The following is a 20,019-nucleotide window of genomic DNA, read 5'->3' on the forward strand; positions in this document are numbered from 1 at the left end:
AGGATGGTTTAGATAGGTGAGCACTTCATTTTGTATAAAATGACTTGGGTTTCATTTCTGGATCAATTAATAATAGTTGTATAACCCCTAGAAAGACTATGAACTTTCTTAACTTCACTGTTTTCATTTATAAATGAGAGGTAAATAGGTAAACCCCCACTGACCTTAAAACACTGTTTTGGGTCCTGAGATAAAGTATTTGAAAGTGCTCTGAAATCTGTCAAACAATCCACAATGTATAATAGTAGTATTATTTCATCATATTCATAAAAGTTAGTAGTTAAAAGACTAGGCAGTTAGCATGTGCCTCTGTATTATTTCTGCCACTGTGCCCTAGATGCTGAAAAAAAGAATTATTTTTAATAAACAGAAAGACCATAGCATCTAGAGATACCTGGATAATTGTTTAGGATAATTGTTTTTTGTTGACTAAAAATAGTAGATAAGTGTTTTGAGAGAAACAAATAATGTGTTTATGACAACTTTAATTTCAGACTTGCCATTAGCAATAACATATAATGTAAGCATAAGTGCTTTTTATGTATATCTTTATAAATTATTAAAGTAATAAATTCTCATTGACAAATTTCAAACAATACACATATATATAAAGTAGATATTAAAGGCTACTCCTTCCCCTATGCTAATGTCACTCCCCTTAATGCCACCATTAAGAGTTTGGCATATTCTTCTATATATTTTCTATATGTGTATGTATATATAAAAATATGTGAAAAAAATATATATATGAGCTACCCAGTAATAAGAAATGAAGAAACTACTTCTGAGCTCCAAGGGAGTCTGAAATTCTGTATTCCCAAGTAGAATCAATTCAAGCAGGTGCCTAGTTTAGTGCTCGGCATATGGTGTATTACTTCATAATTGTGTGTGTGTGTGGTTTTTTGAGACAGGGTCTCACTCTGCCACCCAGGCTGGAGTGCAGTAGTATGATCACAGCTCACTGCAACCTCCACCTCTTGGGCTCAAGCAATTCTTCCACCTCAGCCTCTGGAGTAGCTGGGACTATAGGCATGTGCCACCATACCCAGCTAATTTTTTTATTTTTTGTAGAGAAGGGGTCTTGCTATGTTGCCTAGCTGGCCTGAAACTCCTGAGCCCAAGTGATCCGCCCACTTCAGCCTCCCAAAGCGCTGGATTACAGACATGAACCACTGCACCTGGCCAGAAGATTTATATATTATATTTATATGACATAAATGATTTATATGGTATATAATTTATATGAAATAAAATTTATATGGTAAATAATTATATAAGTTACACTTTAGTAACAAGATCATTTAATACATATATAATTTATCTTTTTTACTTAATTGTATATAATGAGCATTTTTGTATGTAAAGATCTGCATTCTTTTGTACTACATATATATATCATGACTAATCTAAAATTGATAGACATTTAAATAATTGCCAATATTTTCACTAATACATATAATGTCATGGTGAACATCCATGAACATCTTTTTACATTATTTATTGGAATAAATTTATATGTATAATTGTTAGATGAACGAATAGGCACAATAAATTTGACGTTTTCTTTTTTTTTTTTTGAGACGGAGTTTCGCTCTTGTTACCCAGGCTGGAGTGCAATGCCGCAATCTCGGATCACCGCAACCTCTGCCTCCTGGGTTCAAGCAATTCTCCTGCCTCAGCCTCCCGAGTAGCTGGGACTACAGGTGTGCACCACCATGCCTAGCTAATTTTTGTATTTTTAGTAGAGACAGGGTTTCACCTTGTTGACCAGGATGGTCTTGATCTCTTGACCTCCTGATCCATCCGCCTTGGCCTCCCAACGTGCTGGGATTACAGGCGTGAGCCACTGCGCCTGGCAAATTTGACGTTTTCTATAAAATTGCCCCCCATCAAGTTTTTATTCTTTTTTTGAGACAGAGTTTCACTCTTGTTGCCCAGGCTGGAGTGCAATACCATGATCTCAGCTCACTGCAACCTCCATCTCCAGGTTCAAGCAATTCTTCTGCCTCAGCCTCCTGAGTAGTTGGGACTACAGGCATGTGCCACCACACCCAGCTAATTTTTTGTATTTTTAGTAGCGACAGGGTTTCACCTTGTTGACCAGATAGTCTCGATCTCTTCACCTCATGATCCACCCACCTCAGCCTCCCAAAGTGCTGGGGTTACAGGCATGAGCTATTATGCTTGGCCTAGAGTGATTTTTTTTTTTTTTTTTTGAGATGGACTTTTGCTCTTATTACCCAAGCTGGAGTGTGATGGCACAATCTCAGCTCACTGCATCCTTTGCCTCCCAGGTTCAAGTGATTCTCTTGCCTCAGCCTCCCGAGTAGCTTAGATTACAGACATGTACCACCACACGTGGCTAATTTTTTGTATTCTTAGTAGAAACTGGATTTCACCATGTTAAGCCAGGCTGGTCTCGAACTCCTGACCTCAGGTGATCCACCCCTCAGTCTCCCAAAGTGCTGGGATTACAGGTGTCAGCCACTGTGGCCAGCCCTAGAGTGATTCTTTTCATGACTGTTCGTTCTGAAGGTTTTTTGTTTCATAATATATAGAATAGGAAGGTTTTAGAGATAAGGGATTTGAAATTAACATTCCTAAAAGACATACTTTGACATTAATTCAACTCTTTCTTCATTTACGTAACAAATATTTGAATGCTTACCATATTCTATACCTGTTGTAGCAGTAAATGAGGCAGTAGAGATCTCTGCTGTCATGGAGCTTTCATTCTAGTAGGTGAGTCAAAACAATAAAGAGACCATTAATTAGGAAATTGCATGGTTTTTTTTTTTATGGACAAGTCATTAAACATCTTTTTTACCTCCTACTGTAGAGTGGTGAGATCAAGTCGGTAGATCCCAGACTAATCCATGTGATGCTGATGGATAATTCAACGCCTCAAAGCGAGGTATAGTAATGGATTGCGTTTCTGAGCTGACTCATAAGCTTGCATTATCTTGCTGTGTAGATCCCTTATATATGTGTTCTCCGTGGATGCCCTTTGAATTGTTCAGCTTTAGCCACTGTGCATTTTTTTACTTTTTCCACAGTCTGTCTAATTAAGGGGGGAGATATTCTCAAGAAAGAGACCTAGTTTGAGCACACCCTTTTAATCATGACTATGTTCCCTAGTTCTTTTAAAATGCAAGGCGATTTTCTCCCTATATTCTGTCAGGACAGGTATATTTGAAAGATGTAGTCAGTTAAAAGTGCAATAAGCAGTAGTAATACTTGTGACCTACCCAGTAACAAGAAATGAAGGAGAAACTATGTCCACCATTTTTTTTCCATTCAGTGGCAGTGAGGTCCAAGGAAGTCTGAAATTATGTATTCCCAAGTAGAATCAGTTCAAGCTGGTGCCTAGTTCAGTGCTCAGCCCATAGTGGATTGATTACTCCATAATTGTTTTGAACCACGCCAACTCTTGGTTTATTCAGAATTAATATAACCCAAAAAAAAGATACATTAAAAATCTTTGGTCCAGGTATGGTGGCTCACATCTGTAATCCCAACACTTAGAGAGGCTGAGGCAGGTGGATCACCTGAGTTCTAGAGTTCAAGACCAGCCTGACCAACATGGTAAAACCCCGTCTCTACAAAAATCCAAAAAAAAAAATATTAGCCGGGCATGATGGCAGGTGCCTGTAATCCCAGCTACTTGGGAGGCTAAGGCCGGAGAATTGCTTGAACCCAGGAGGTGGAGGTTGCAGTGAGCCAAAATAGTGCCATTGCACTCCAACCTAGGGGACAGAGGGAGACTCCGTCTCAAAAAAGAAAAATCTCTGCGTGAACCAATCAAGTAATTCTGTGAATTTCCTTCAGTTGACCAGCTGTCCACATATTCCTCACGGTATCTTAGCACCTCTGTAATGCTGCTGTCTTGGCCACTATTCCTAAGTATATAGTCCTTCTTTATCTTTATTCAGCCATTCTGACTTGCTAAAACAAGATCAGAGTAGGAAAAGAGAATTGGGTTTTTTGGGTTTTGTTTTTTTAAGAGATAGGGTCTTGCTATCTTGCCCAGTCTGGTCTCAAAGCCTCCCCAAAGTGCTGGGATTACAGGCATGATCCACTGCACCTGGCCAGGGTTAAGTTTAAAAACTTTACTACATGTAATAAATACTACCACGAACAGGGTTAAGTCTCTTGGCTGTGTTTGCATAGCCAAAAACACCTGCTACTTTGCGTATTGGGACACCTATTTTTGTTCCTTTCCTTATTTCCTTCCTTCATTAAGCACATGTTGTATGCCAGGTACTGTTCAGCTGGCCAAATATGACTGGGGAGTACTGGTCTCAATGTTATAGGCTGCTAACTCACACATGAGTAGCTCACTGTAAGTAGGACTTACATATAAGTTGTTTAGGGACTGGGTAGTAGGTTGCTGTGAGCCAGGCTCTGCAAGTTGGCTGGATGGGTTATAGGTGGGGTCTTTGGTGGTGTTTTTTTTATTTGTTTGTTTTTGTTTTTGTGATGGACTCTCACTCTATTGCCCAGGCTTGAGTGCAGTGGCGTGATCTCAGCTTACTGCAACTTCCTCCTCCCGGATTCAGTCGATTCTTCTGCCTCAGCCTCCCAAGTAGCTGGGACTACAGGTGCATGCCACCACACCAAGCTAATTTTTGTATTTTTAGTAGAGATGGGGTTTCACCATATTGGCCAGGCTGTTCTTGCATTCCTGACCTTGTGATCTGCCCACCTTGGCCTCCCAAAGTGCCGGGATTATAGGTGCCGAGCCACTGCGCCTGGCGATCTTTGGTTTCTAGCAGCAGATGTTGGTTCTTCCTTTTTTGGTGTTAGCATATTACTGGTTTCTTTGCTAGCAAAGTACAATTATTGATAGTTCTGCCAAGTTTTATAGTAACCCTTTTTAGAGATCCATGATCACCTCATCTCCTTTAAATGTAGTATGAGTGAATGAACAAGAAAGAAAGAAGAGTTCACTGATTGTGATTTACAACAGTGAAAACTGGGTGGTAATAGAGATTAAAGAAAAATCAAAAGAGGGAGCCAGGCATAGTGGCTCACACCTGTAATCCCAGCACTTTGGGAAGCCGAGGCAGGTGGATAACCTGAGGTCAGGAGTTAAAGACTAGCCTGCCCATCATGATGAAACCCTATCTCTACTGAAAATGCAAAAATTAGCTGGGTGTAGTGGTAGACGCCCGTAATCCCAGCTATTCTGGAGGCTGAGGCAGGAGAATCACTTGAATACCTCCTGTGGTAGCGGCTGCAGTGAGCCGAGATCACACCATTGCACCCCAGCCTGGGTGATGAGTGAAACTCTATCTCAAAATAAAACAAAACAAAATCGAAAGAAAACGATACTTAGCAAACAGAAACAGTTCTTGAATGAAAGGTTTAGAGGCCAGGCGCAGTGGCTCATGCCTGTAATCCCAGCACTTTGGGAGGCCGAGGTGGGTGGATCACCTGAGGTCAGGAGTTCAAGACCAGCCTGGCCAACATGGCGAAACCTCGTCTCTACTGAAAAAATACAAAAATTAGTCAATGTGGTGGCATAGTCTCAGCTCACTGCAACGTTCCCCTCCTGGATTCAAGTGGTTTTCATCAGCCTCTCCGGTAGCTGGGATTACAGGCATGTACCACTACATCTGGCTAATTTTTTTTTTTTTTTTTTTTGTGACAGAGTTTCACTTTTGTTACCCAGGCTGGAGTGCAATGGCACAATCTCGGCTCACCGCAACCTCCACCTCCCGGGTTCAGGCATTTCTCCTGCCTCAGCCTCCTGAGTAGCTGGGATTACAGGCATGTGCCACTGTGCCCAGCTAATTTTTTATATTTTTAGTAGAGATGGGGTTTTACCATGTTGACCAGGATGGTCTCGATCTCTTGACCTCGTGATCCACCTGCCTCGGCCTCCCAAAGTGCTGGGATTACAGGCGTGAGCCACTGCGCCCGGCTAATTTTGTATTTTTAGTAGAGATGGGTTTCCACCATGTTGGCCAGGCTGGTCTTGAATTCCTGACTTCAGGTGATACACCCACCTTGGCCTCCCAACATGCTGGGATTACAGGCATGAGCCACCATGCCCAGCCTGCTTAAGAGTTTTGTAGAAGGAAATTAAAGGAGAAAAGATGGTAATGAAGGTAGCAAAAAGGAAAAATATAGGAACTAGAACTGGCCAGAAGAAATTTAAAATTTTTTTGAGTTTCCATTGTAACAGCTATGATAATAATTACAAAAAAGATACAGATCTGTGAAAAATCTATAAGTATTGAAGGGCATAAAAGTACGTTAACTGGCCAGACATGGTGGCTCACACCTGTAATCCCAGCACTTTGAGAGGCTGAGGTGGGTGGATCATGAGGTCAGGAGTTCGAGACCAGCCTGACTAATATGGTAAAACCCCATCTCTACTAAAAATACAAAAAATTAGCTGGGTGTGTGATATACACATGTAGTCCCAGCTGCTCAGGAGGCTGAAGCAGAATTGCTTGAACCCGATAGGCGGAGGTTGCAGTGAGCCAAGATCACACCACTGTACTCCAGCGGGAGCGACAGAGCAAGACTCCATCTAAAAAAAAAAAGGGTACTAAGTTGGTAAATATTAATGGCTAAATAACTGTGTGTCAGTTATTACCACTCCCACACAAGTTTCTAAATGCAACTATCTGAAAGTTACCCAAATAATGCTAAAGTGAATACCTGTTTAATGGTGGAATGCCAGTCTAAAAAATATTTTAGCTGTAACCTTGCTGCTCAAAGATTGCTCAAGAGAACGTTAGCTGCATCCCATGCCCCACTCCCTTCATTCTTCTTAGGGAAAGTTTATTCAGATAAGGAATTGCCCCTTCTAATTCTGTATCATCCTAGGTTGTCTGACCTCTCAAATAAGACAAAAGTAAGATTTCATGAGATAGTCTGAAATTACTAGAAGAAATACGAGATATGCCTGTTTTGCCAGTGGTAGCCTGCGTTTTTCCCTTTCCTCTGTCTACTAATGCTTTGAAATAAGGTCTGGGGATTGAGTTTTTACAGTGTCTATATGAGCAATCCAAACCTGCCTCTTTCAGGTTCACTTTTCTTTGGTTACAGACTCACAAATGTTGGTTTAGTGATTTCTGGTTAGAGGAGATTTCCTATTTCAATACTTAAAATGCAAGTTTCTTTCAATCAAGGAGATAAATATGTAATAAAGTGAGTTATTTCATCAAGGGGTAAATGAACTCCCAGCCTATCTCTAGCAGTCTGTTTTCTGAAAGAAATTCAACAAATTGTTAAAGTCCATTTGAGGGAGTAATATGTTTTATTTAACAGAAAGTTTGCCAAGTGAGTTATCTTCTAGTAACTATTATCTTCAATGTGTATGTATAAATTGAGTCACAGGAAGATTAGAGCTTTTAACACAGGGAATGTTTTAGAACTGGCATTGGAACTTGGCAGTCTATGCCTGCTTTGTCTACTTCTAGAGATGGGAAAGAGCTAATGGTATATGGTATTCACAGGATGAAAGTTTCCTTGTAATAAATCATTTTTGAATTTTGTTTTGTAGGGGGGTACGTTAAAAGCAGTAAAATCTTCCAAAGGAAAGAAGAAGAGAGAAAGCATAGAGGGGAAAGATGGCCGGAGGAGGAAAAGTGCTTCGGACTCTGGGTGTGACCCTGCATCAAAGAAATTAAAAGGAGACAGGGGTGAAGTAGACAGTAATGGGAGCGATGGAGGTGAGGCAAGCCGAGGGCCCTGGAAAGGAGGGAATGCCAGTGGAGACCCAGGGCTGGATCAGAGAGCAAAGCAGCCACCGCCTACATTTGTCCCCCAGATTAACCGCAACATTCGCTTTGCCACTTACACCAAAGAAAACGGCAGGACTCTGGTGGTGCAGGATGAGCCTGTAGGTGGGGACACTCCTGCCTCTTTCACTCCGTATGCTACGGCCACAGGTCAGACACCTTTGGCCCCAGAGTTGGGTGGAGCCGAAAACAAAGAGGCAGGAAAAACACTGGAACAAGTTGGCCAGGGCATGGTGGCTTCGGCAGCTGTGATCACTACTGCCAGCTCCACCCCAAACACAGTGAGGATCTCAGACACTGGCCTTGCAGCAGGGACTGTGCTGGAAAAACAGAAAGGCAGCCGGCCGCAGGCCTCAGGAGAGGTGAGTTGCTTCAGGGGCAGACTTGGTTTACTCTTTCACCCTCCTTTATTTCAAATGTTAAAAAACATTCAAGTGTCCCAGGGAAGGAGTATTTCTGAGATGTGCTTAAATTGTACTCTATGTATAGGTCTTTACTGCTCATTGGGCAAATGTGTATATTTTACTAACTTTATCAGCTTTTAAAAGGCACCTGAAGGCCGGGTGTGGTGGCTCATGCCTATAATCCCAGCACTTTGGGAGGCCAAGGCGGGTGGATCACGAGGTCAAGAGATCAAGACCATCCTGGTCAACAAGGTGAAACCCCGTCTCTACTAAAAATACAAAAATTAGCTGGGCATCGTGGTGTGCGCCTGTAGTCCCAGCTACTGGGGAGGCTGAGGCAGGAGAATTGCCTGAACCCAGGAGGCAGAGGTTGTGGTGAGCCAAGATCGCACCATTTGCACTCCAGCCTGGGTAACGAGCAAAACTCCATCTCAAAACAAAACAAAACAAAAAAAAGGCACCTGAACAATTGGGCAAATCAAAAACTGATAATACAACCTAATTTAAAGACATGTTAAAATAGATCTGGTGGGGAATGTTTTAAATTCAATTATCTATTTAGTTCATGTAGTGGTCGAGCCTCTATTACTAGGCCTGTAAGAGGCAAGGTTAATGAATTACAGTATTGGTAATAGTGAATATTATAATTAAGGCTATGCGTGCAAGCTACCATTACCCTATTTTCAGTTAATCATTTTCTTTGATATTTTCCCTTTAGGCTGGGTTAATTTCCATTATTTGATGTGGCCATAAAAGGTTTTTTTCTCCCTGATTTCATCTTTTTAAGCCTTACCTGGAAAATGTGATGGATTTCATCACAAGAATATCTGATTTCCTTTGTTCTTTATCTGATTTGCATATATTGTTGCTACAATAGAACCTGTGTTAAATGTAAATTAACATCAGGTTGTCTCCCTAATCCAAATTTGAAACAATATCAAAATCAGTATAATACAGTCTTTTTGACTAATTTTGGTCACCAAAGTATGATTTATGGTGCTGGTCATTTTTTTCCCCAAATAGCTATTAACTCAAGCTAGAATATGAAATACAGAGATGAAATCCTTAATGATTTTTTAAAATTATATATAGGAAACTACTGTGTGCTAAATACTGTATATTCTTTATAAAGAATTGAAATCTCTATTTTAAGGAACTCACATTCTAAAATGGAACCATTTCAGATATAACAGTGCCAAACATGACATATACATTTCATCTGACTTCTTTCCCTCCCCAACAAGTACAGATTGTTAATCCCTAGTGTGCAGGGATAGGGAGGGAGATGAAATGTCCATACAGAAGAGAAGGCCTATAAATGTAAATTTCACACAGTTGATGGTTTGTTCTGTTAGTTGACCAGCATTCCCAAGATAACCAGGTGAGAATCTTATATGGATATCCTGTGTAAATCATCATAGTGTCTGAATTATTTAAAAACAACTTCATGTCAAAGGCAGTGTAAATATAAATGGGTCTTACAAAATAGACCAGGTTTTACACGCTATAAAAGAAACCCATTGAATGCTGATACTCTTAAGAGTAGCAAAGCTGAACACATGAAATTCAGATTCAAAGAATATTTTGTTTCATACAGGTTGGGGAAATTTCTGTGACTATAGCATTCATGTTGCTGTGTTTCTGTTTGGGTCTTCCAGGATATGATTTAAAGGTGTAGAAATGGGACAGGCACAGTGGCTCATACCTATAATCCCAGCACTTTGGGAGGCCGAGGCAGGCAGATCACTTGAGGTCAGGAGTCTGAGACCAGCCTGGCCAACATGGTGAAATCCCCATCTCTACTAAAAAAAATACAAAAATAAGCTGGGCTTGGTGTGATACATGTCTATAATCCTAGCTACTCAGAAGGCTGAGGCAAGAGAATCATCTGAACCTGGAAGGCGAAGGTTGCAGTGAGCTGAGATCTTACCAGCTGGACTCCAGCCTGGGTGACAGAGCACTACTCCATCTAAATAAATAAATAAATAAATAAATGTGTAGAAATGAATGTTTTCATTACACTGCCTAACCTAAAATAAAGACAGAGCCAACAGGAAACTTCTTGCCCTAAAAACTGGGTTGAGATCAGTTTCTCATTACTTTCTTATAAGAAAAGGATTTGGAATTTAATCATTTGAAGGAAAACGAAAGACTGTCCAAATTATTTTTCATTCACGTGTGTATTTATTTTTAAAGGGTAACTTTAAGAGTGAAACATGAGCTACCCATGCTAGTTCCTTGCAGTCATGCAGGTGTCAAGGCTTCTGGCCAAATCCTGCCTGTGAAGCAACAGCAGCACCTCAGGGCTGTGTCTGTTCTCTTCTTCTCTATTGTGGGGAGGCAGTTTAAGTCAATACTTACAGGTTAGTAGGAAGAAAAAAGAAAATGAGCTTTAATTTTTTTAACTCTACAATGCCCTGAAGTAGTCTCTGTAGCAGATGTCAATTGGAGGCCAACACAGGTGGCCTGCTTGGTTCTTAGGTCTCTGTGCTACCCTTATGGAAAGCCTGATTGTTAACACCTCGTGCATATTTAAAGAATAGTTTAATTAAAACCCTCTCCTCCCTTTTTAAGAGAATAGCCCTTTTGTTTATCTGGAATCACTTTTTTTAAAATTGTCATAAAATACACTTAATGTAAAACTTACTGTTTTAAAATGTACAATTCTGTGGCATTTAGTACACTTACAGTGTTGTGAAACTATGATCACTGTCTCGGTCCAGAAATTTATCACTCCAAAAGGAAAACTCTATATCCATTAAGTGGTAATGGAATAATTTTTATTTCCAGTGTTTTAAAATGAATATTGGTCATGAGCTGTGACTCACACCTGTAATCCCAGCACTTCTTGGGAGGCTGAGGGGGGCAGATCATGAGGTTAGGTGTTTGAGACCGTACTGGCTAAAATGATGAAACTGCGTCTCTACTCAAAATACAAAAACAAATTAGCCAGGCGTGGTGACACACATCTGTAATCCCAGCTACTGAGGAGGCTGAGGCAGGAGAATTGCTGGAACCCAGGAGGCAGAGGTTTCAGTGAGCCGAGATCGTGCTACTGCATTCTGCCTGGGAGATAGAGCGAGACGTCTCAAAAAATAAAAATAAATAAAGTGAATATTAAGGTATATCATCCTCTACTACTTGAAAGTAGTCTATGGTTTGCAAGTCAAGTACTTGGATATGAGTTTTATTAAATTAATAAATATTAAGGGCTCATACCTACCTATGGGTCTCCTCTCTCTCTGTCTCTCTCTCTCTCTCTCTCTCTCTCTCTCTCTCTCTCTCCTCTCTTTCTTTCTCTCTATCTATCTCTATCTCTCTGTCTCTCTTGTCTGTATATGGGTACATTGATATATAGGAAAGTACTTCTATTCTTTATACATACAGTCATTCACAAGCAGAAGTCAACATTTTCATGGTAAAAGAAGGAAAGGAGAGTGTTTTATTATTTCATTCTTCAGTTATACTGAAGGCTTGTGTTTGGATTATTAACAGTATATATGTTTTCCCTCTTTGGATTCTTATTAGATTCTAATTATAATAAAAGGTCTCAGTAAATAGCTTGCTTTCTTTAATTTAGTGTCTTTATGTCTTAATATTAATTGAAGTAGATTTTCAACTTTTAGGTTGACTTGAACCCGTAAATAGATACCAAAATCCAAAAGGGTCCGTGTTGTGGACTTTCACGTTAATAAGGAGAATACTTTTCTTAAATGTACAGTGGGCTTGTCCTGGGATTAAAGTCACTTTTTGTAAAATGAGCAATTTTATAGTAGCCTAAATAGATCAAAACTTTATAGCTCCCAAGGTCATTGAGATATGTTAATATTACAGGGGTCACTGTAAAAGCAGATGTCTGTTCAGGAACCCTTTTCTCCAATTCCTTAGAGGAGCCTCTCTACTTCCAAATAGCTGCTAAGAAGCCTACATGGCCTTCTAGCACTGTGATAACCAATTGGGTAGCAACCAAAGGAATGGCAGGATGAATGACATCCCGCTGTCTCTGGCTCACCTTGCTAAAGAGGTGCTCAGTGTGTAGTCTGTGACAGATTTCTTCTCCACTGCTGGTGAATTCCAGTTACAAGAGCATATCCATGGAATTGTAAAAGAGAAAAGTTGATTAGCCCCCAAGAAATTCTGCTGATGTGTTAATAGTGAGGTTCAAGAAAGACATTATTTGATTGTCATGAGAAGTCTACATCACTAACTCAGGCTATCTTCCTTTCAGAATTCAAGAAATTCTATCCTGGCCTCTTCTGGATTTGGAGCACCTCTCCCTTGTTCGTCACAACCTTTAACTTTTGGAAGTGGAAGGAGCCAGTCTAATGGGGTTCTAGCCACAGAGAACAAATCTTTGGGCTTCTCTTTTGGTTGTACCTCTGCACAAGAGTCTCAGAAAGACACTGATCTCTCCAAAAACTTGTTTTTTCAATGCATGTCCCAAACTTTACCTACCAGTAACTACTTCACTACTGTTTCAGAGAGTTTGGCTGATGATTCCTCTAGTCGGGACTCATTCAAACAAAGCCTTGAGAGCCTGAGCTCAGGCCTGTGTAAAGGCAGATCCGTTCTTGGAGCAGACACTAAGCCAGGCTCTAAGGCTGGCAGCTCTGTGGACCGGAAAGTGCCTGCAGAGTCCATGCCCACCCTCACTCCAGCCTTCCCACGGAGCCTCCTAAATACCCGCACCCCCGAGAATCATGAAAATCTATTTTTACAACCCCCCAAATTGTCCCGAGAAGAGCCTTCTAATCCTTTCCTGGCATTTGTGGAGAAAGTTGAACACAGCCCTTTCAGCAGCTTTGCATCTCAGGCATCAGGTAGCTCCTCTTCTGCTACCACTGTCACCTCCAAGGTGGCACCAAGCTGGCCCGAGTCTCACTCCTCTGCAGATTCAGCATCTTTAGCAAAGAAGAAACCTCTCTTCATTACAGCTGACTCCTCCAAGCTAGTATCTGGTGTTCTGGGCTCAGCTCTTACCACTGGGGGCCCAAGCCTCTCTGCCATGGGGAATGGCCGCTCCAGCTCTCCCACCAGCAGCCTCACTCAGCCCATTGAGATGCCAACTCTCTCCTCCAGCCCCACAGAGGAGAGGCCAACTGTGGGGCCTGGGCAGCAGGACAATCCCCTCCTCAAAACCTTTAGTAATGTCTTTGGCAGGCACTCAGGCGGCTTTCTGTCCTCCCCGGCAGATTTTTCACAGGAGAACAAAGCTCCTTTTGAAGCTGTGAAAAGGTTCTCACTGGATGAGCGAAGCTTGGCTTGCAGACAGGACTCGGACTCCAGCACCAACAGTGACCTGTCAGATTTGAGTGACTCTGAGGAGCAGCTGCAGGCTAAGACTGGTCTGAAGGGGATTCCAGAGCACCTGATGGGGAAGCTGGGCCCCAATGGGGAGCGCAGTGCTGAGCTGTTGCTGGGCAAAAGCAAAGGGAAGCAGGCCCCCAAGGGCCGGCCTCGGACCGCCCCCCTGAAAGGTGATCCTGCTGGGGCTATATTTGGGCTTTGCTCTGGCACTGGGCTCAAATGCCTGTTGTGCTCTTGTGCAGCAGAGGCCCTGACTTTGATGGGAAGTTCTGTAATCTCATAGAATTACAGAGCCAAGAGGACCTGCCAGGGGCCCCTTGTCAGACCTGGTTCAGGGCAGGATTGCATCTAAACCAGCACTGTAGGAGGGGTATCTGTCCCATATAATGATAATCTCCCAAAGGAGGACTCTTGATCTTCCTTGGCTGTTGGTTATTTTGGGTCAGAAACTTATTTCTTTGCATTTGTCTCATCCCTTTTTACTTCACTTTGGCCCATTCTCTTTACTTCAGGAGGTTACTGGGAACTGGTATCCATTCCCACATAGCAGACATTTGTAGACTTGAAGCAGAGAGAATCACTCCTCAGTTTGCTCCTCTCTGAAACATACGTAAGGATTTTAATAGCTCTATCAAAATCTATTAACTTCTGTGGTGTGAGTTTATAGTTCAGAAGCATATAAAACAAAGTCTTGTGGTAAAAGTGGCTGTTTTCATTAGGAATTGGTATGTTGTGGAGGCTCAAGAGGTCCTGGTTTAACAGAACAGCCATATCGTGAGAGACTAGAGGCAAGTGATAGCTACAATCTGCCTTCTTGTGTTTTTCACAGCCATATTCAAAGTTGTTTCACCATAGTGGGGCACTTCCCACAAGTTCTGCATGGTTCTTAGCTCCCATTGGTAGCCTCTTTGCTCCCTGCCTTCCATTTCTGTCAAGGATGGACAGAATGGGTACATGCCCAAGCAGGGAAAGGAGTAGCAACCCAGGTCAGGACAAATGTCTGTCCCCAAAAGAATCATGCTGTTGGTTCCTATTAACACCTCATGACAAACTTTTCTTCTTTCCCCCTTGCCACAGTTGGCCAGTCAGTGCTGAAAGATGTAAGTAAAGTGAAGAAGCTGAAGCAGTCTGGAGAGCCCTTCCTTCAGGATGGGTCGTGCATCAACGTGGCACCTCATCTGCATAAGTGTCGTGAATGCCGCCTGGAGCGGTACCGGAAGTTTAAGGAACAGGAGCAAGATGATTCTACTGTAGCCTGCCGCTTCTTTCACTTCCGGAGGTACCCATACTCCTGTTTTCCTCCTTTGCCAGTTTTCATTAGTGACACATAACTTCCACTCTTTCTCTGAGTCTATAAACATATTTGATCATCTTGGTCTTTGCTTTCCTTAACTCCTTTGCTCTCAGCATCTGTGAAAAGGCCCTGGCATAGTAGTCACTTAGTTGTTTGGACTGTAAAGTGACATGTGGTTTTGTCCTTGGAGAATTGAAGTTGAGCAGTCTAAGCTGCAGCCCTGTGCTGTTCCCTGAGTTATTCCTAACTTGGGTTGGTTCTATTTGAAACCACTGTTATAAGCAGAAGGACTGTATTTCATATTATGGATCTCCCTGACTGCTTATTCCTCTTCAGTTCTAGAGTAACTTGAGTCATGTTAAAAAGAAGGGGAAATAAGATTTGGAGATAATGTGAAGCATCTTTGAAATAGATATAACTGATGAAAATCTGGGAATATCCTCTGCTTTTACCCAACAACAGCTCTTTAGTCACTTTCCTTCTGCTTGATAAATTTAGAAGGGGAGTTCCTTCTGAATGACCTTTCAATAATCTTTAATTTTTAGGGTGGGTGCAGTGGCTCACGCTTGTAATCCCAGTGCTTTAGGAGGCCAAGGCAGGTGGATCATGAGGTCAGGAGTTCAAGACCAGCCTGGCCAACACAGTGAAACCCTGTCTCTAGAAAAAATAAAAAACTTAATTAAAAAAAAAAAAGAATCTTTAATTTTTAAAAGTAAATCCATATGGTTTATCATTATGATGTGGATTCACTTAGCAGATGTTTATTGAGCATTTACTGTGTGCCAACCCTTGTTCTGGCCATTGAGGATTCAGCAAATTTCAGCCCTCAGAAGATTTGGGGAGGCAGACACTAAATACGGAAAAAAGACCACGCGTGATTACCTGCCTGTAATTCCAACACTTTGGGAGGCCGAAGCAGGAGGATCACTTGAGACCAGCATGGGCAACATAGTGAGACCTTGTCTCTACAAAAATCTTAAAAACTAGCCGGGTGTGGTGGCACACACCTGTAATTCTGGCTATTCAGGAGGCTGAGGTCAAAGGATCATCCAACCCATGAGGTCGAGGCTACAGTGAGCCCTAATCATACCACTGCACTCCAGTCTTGGCAGCAAAGTGAGACTCTTCCTAAAAGAAAAAAAAATAATAAATGATATGTCAGCTTATCATAACTAAGAGAAAAATAAAGAAAGCAAAGAGGATTAAAGTGTGGGGAGGCTAGAGAGGCTACAGTTTTAAACAGGATGATCTGAGAAAGTGAGAGTTGAGGAATAGCCTATGGGAGGTGAAGCAATACACCACACTGTGACAAGAATTCCATACATGTGCAAGCATCCCAAAGCTGGAATATTTCTGGTGTGTCCATAAAGTTAGGTTGCTAAAATGGAATAAGCAAAGAAGGAAAAGGAGTTGAAGTGAATGAGTTAATGATGAATTTTACGGGGCTGTTCTAAAGGCCTTGGTTTTTACTCTGATGAGAAGTCATTGGAGGCCCTGAGCTGATGAGTGACACTGGTTAATGTTTTAAAAGGTCACTTTGGCTACTTTCTTGAGAATAGGTTATGTAGAGGCAAGGGCAGAAGCAGAGAAGTTAGGAGGCTGTTTGAATTATCCAGGTGAAAAATGATGGGGCTTGGACCAGGGAGACAGTGATGGAGATGATAAGTGGTTGAAGATAGAGCACACATAATTTTCTGATGAATTAGATGTGGAGTATGAAAGAAAGGACTTAAGGATGATTCTGTGTCTGATTCTATCTATGTCTTTTGTCCTAAAAACAGGAAGAATGAGATTGTCATTTACTGATAAAGAGATTCTTTAGGGAAAAGCAAGTTTGGGAGGAAAATGGGGAGTTTTAACTTGGCCATGTTAAATTGGAGATGCATGTTAGATTTTCAAAGGGAGATACTGAGAAGGCAGCTGGAGATACAGCTCTAGAGTTAAAGGAAGGGGTTCCACCTGGAGATATAAATTTGGAAATCACCAGGTATTTAAAGCTGTCAGACTAAGTGAGATCAGAGCATAGATAAAGAATGAGAGCAGTCTAGGGACTGAATGCTGGTACTCTCTAATGTTTAGAGGTAGAGAAGTTAGAAGAACTAGTAAAGGAGACCGAGAAAGAACAGCCACTGAAGTAGCAGGAAAACTAGGCAGTGAGGTATCTTAGAAGACACTAAAGAAAGTATTTCCAGGAAGGAATAATGAACTGTGTCAAATGTTGCTGACTTGGACGGAGGTGGTAGCTCACACTTGTGATCCCAGGACTTTGGGAGGCTAAGGTTGGAGGATCACTTGAGGCCAGCAGTTTGAGACCACCCTGAACAACATAGTGAGACCCTGTCTCTACAAAAAAATAATAATAATAATTTTTTTTTTGAGACAGGGTCTTGCTTCGTTGCCCAGGCTGGAGTGCAATGGCACAGTCTTGGCTTACTGCAACCAACGCCTCTCGGGTTCAAGCAATTCTCTTGCCTCAGCCTCCTGAGGAGCTGAGAATACAGGCACCTGGCCCCATGCTCGGCTAATTTTTTATATTTTTGGTAGAGACGGTGTTTCACCATGTTGTCCAGCTGGTCTCAAACTCCTGAGGAAATCCGAGGTGATCTGCCTGCCTCAGCCTCCCAAAGTTCTGGGATTACAGGTGTGATCCACTACAACCAGCACAAAACAATTTTTAATAAAAAAGTAAAAATGTTGCTGACAGGTCGTATTACATAAGGACTAGAAGTGACTGATTTAGTAAGGTAGAATTACCTTATCAAAATAGTTTTGGTAGATTGGTAGGGGAACTGCCTGATTGTAAGGGAGAAAATAAAAGTGGGAGGAACGTATGACAATGAGTATAGACAATTCTTTCAAGGGACTTTGCCCTAACAACAGATAAATGGAGGAAGGTGTGGCTTGAGAGAATTTTTGTGGTAGAAATTAGAGCAAATTTAGATGCTGGCAAGAGTGATCTGATAGAGAAGAAAACAGATGATGTTGAAAAGAGAGCAGAGATTTAGTGGAGAAATGTCCTTGAGTTGGGGAAAAGTGATAGGATATAGCTGGAGAGATTGGCCTTTGCTAGTTCAGAGCATCAGGAAATCATATGGAATACGTGGGCCAAGCTGCAGGGAAGTGTGGTAGTGTTGTGGTAGGAGCTTGTGGAAGTTGTCTTCTGGCTCCTGTTTTCTCAGTGGGATAGAAAGCAAGGTCCTAACTGGGGAAGTAATATTGAAGGTATGAATAGAAGGAAGGTATGACAATAGGCATCTAGGAGAGGGAGTGTACCAAGAAACTGTATTGTGACTGTCAGGCAATATTAAGGACTCACCTGAGGTAGGTAGACATGAATTTAAAGTGTTACAAGGCCAGGCACAGTGGCTTATGCTTGTAATCCCAACACTTTAGGAGACCGAGGCGGGCAGATTGCTTTTTTAATTTAATTTAATTTATTTTATTTTTTAATAATAAAAAATTTTATAAGGAGCCATCATAGGTGGGCAGATTACTTAAGCCAAGATGTTTGAGATTGGCCTGGGCAACATGGCAAGCCCCTATCTCTACAAACAGATTTTTTTTTTTTTGAGAGGAGTCTTGTTCTGTCACCAAGCTGGAGTGCAGTGGCACAATCTCGACTCACTGCAACCTCTGCCTCCTGGGTTCAAGCGATTCTTCCACCTCAGCCTCCCTAGCAACTGGGACCACAGGCATGTGCCACCACACCTGGCTAATTTTTGTATTTTTGGTAGAGACGGAGTTTCACCATTTTGGCCAGGATGGTCTCGATCTCTTGACCTCGTGATCCACCTGCTTCGACCTCTGAAAGTGCTGGGATTACAGGCGTGAGTTACCACGACTGGCCCAAACAGTTTGAAAAAATAAACAATTAGTTGGATCTGGTGGCAGGTGCCTGTAGTCCCAGCTACTTGGGAGGCTGAGGTGGCAGATTGTTTGAACCCAGAAGGTCAAGGCTGCAGTGAGCTTTGATCACACCACTGTGTTCCAGCCTGGGCAACAGACACGACTTTGTCTCCAAAAAATAAATAAAGTGTTATGATGAAAGTGGCTCTGTGTTGGCTAGGTGTGGTGGATAGAAAAACAAAGAGCAGGTTTTTTTAATAATAAAAAAATTTTACAAGGAGCCATCATAGGTGGGCAGATTGCTTAAGCCAAGCTTTTTAGAAAAACTAAAAAGCTCTGGGACAGCTTTTTAAAGAATCTAGACCTACTATTTGTTAGTTAACAAGCTTTACTATTAGCAGAGAATGTATACTGTTTTGGTCAACTGTGGTGAAAATTCTTAGTCTGATTCCTGTTGTCTCATTTTACTTACGTTTAGGTTCTAGGAGTTTAGGTGTGTGTTAGTTTGCATGCTACTGCTATTTACCATGTATCTGATCATGTCTCAGGTTGATCTTCACTCGAAAGGGGGTACTCCGTGTGGAGGGGTTTCTAAGCCCCCAGCAAAGTGACCCTGATGCCATGAACCTGTGGATTCCCTCTTCCTCCCTAGCAGAAGGAATAGATCTAGAGACCTCAAAATACATCCTGGCCAATGTTGGGGACCAGTTCTGTCAGCTCGTAATGTCTGAGAAGGAGGCCATGATGATGGTGGAGCCACACCGTAAGTCACTTTCTCACTTGTCTTCCAGGTGCTCCTAGTGAAAAATTTTATTTTCTTTCACTTAAATCAAGGATTGGAGACAGTGGCAGATGGCATTTTTTTGTGAATGAATTAAGACTGATAAGACTTCTCTTTATAGCAACCTGTAGTTGAGACCTTAACTATATCCAGCAGACCTCATTCTTTCAGTTTTTGGCAATTAACAAACTAAAAATTCCTCTGCTTGCCTTTCATTTTTGTAGCACAGCTACCATAACATCCATTTAAATTCCCATTTGGATTTGCTTCACTCTGAATATTTTCAGTTTGCTTTGAGCCAATTTGTATTTAAAAGCTCTATGGTTTGTGAATAAATGGTGTGTTACTAGGTGCCATGTTTCACACCTAGAACCCACATTATTCATACATTTCAAATATTTCCATGTCTGTAAGATACTGAGCCCTATTTTCCAAACTAAGGAAAATTACACTGTGAAATTATATCCTAAATTTCAAGAGAGGTATCCTCTTATTTTTAAATTCCACCAATTAAAAATTTTACAATTCCTTGAGTGACAACATGTGGCATTAATTCCTTTTTGACAGTAGATTATATCCTGGTATTACCATGAACCCTTGAAATATCATTATATTATAAATAAGTTGTAC

At 41.5% G+C, this 20,019-nt stretch overlaps 1 protein-coding gene across 2 annotated transcripts in view; it reads left to right on the forward strand.

Moving 5' to 3' along the window:
• The window catches only part of KDM3B (lysine demethylase 3B), a 78,863-nt gene that overhangs the window by 26,461 nt on the left and 32,383 nt on the right, over positions 1–20,019 (forward strand). For both annotated transcript variants that reach the window (XM_054249828.2, XM_008985573.4), the window contains exons 6-10: positions 2,840–2,914; positions 7,520–8,119; positions 12,390–13,638; positions 14,546–14,747; positions 19,157–19,371. In XM_054249828.2, the coding sequence (XP_054105803.1) occupies positions 2,840–2,914; positions 7,520–8,119; positions 12,390–13,638; positions 14,546–14,747; positions 19,157–19,371 (2,341 nt within the window). The remainder of the gene's footprint in view (positions 1–2,839; positions 2,915–7,519; positions 8,120–12,389; positions 13,639–14,545; positions 14,748–19,156; positions 19,372–20,019) is intronic.

The sequence above is a fragment of the Callithrix jacchus genome, chromosome 2 (genome assembly GCF_049354715.1).
Source record: "Callithrix jacchus isolate 240 chromosome 2, calJac240_pri, whole genome shotgun sequence".
NCBI lineage: Eukaryota > Metazoa > Chordata > Mammalia > Primates > Cebidae > Callithrix > Callithrix jacchus.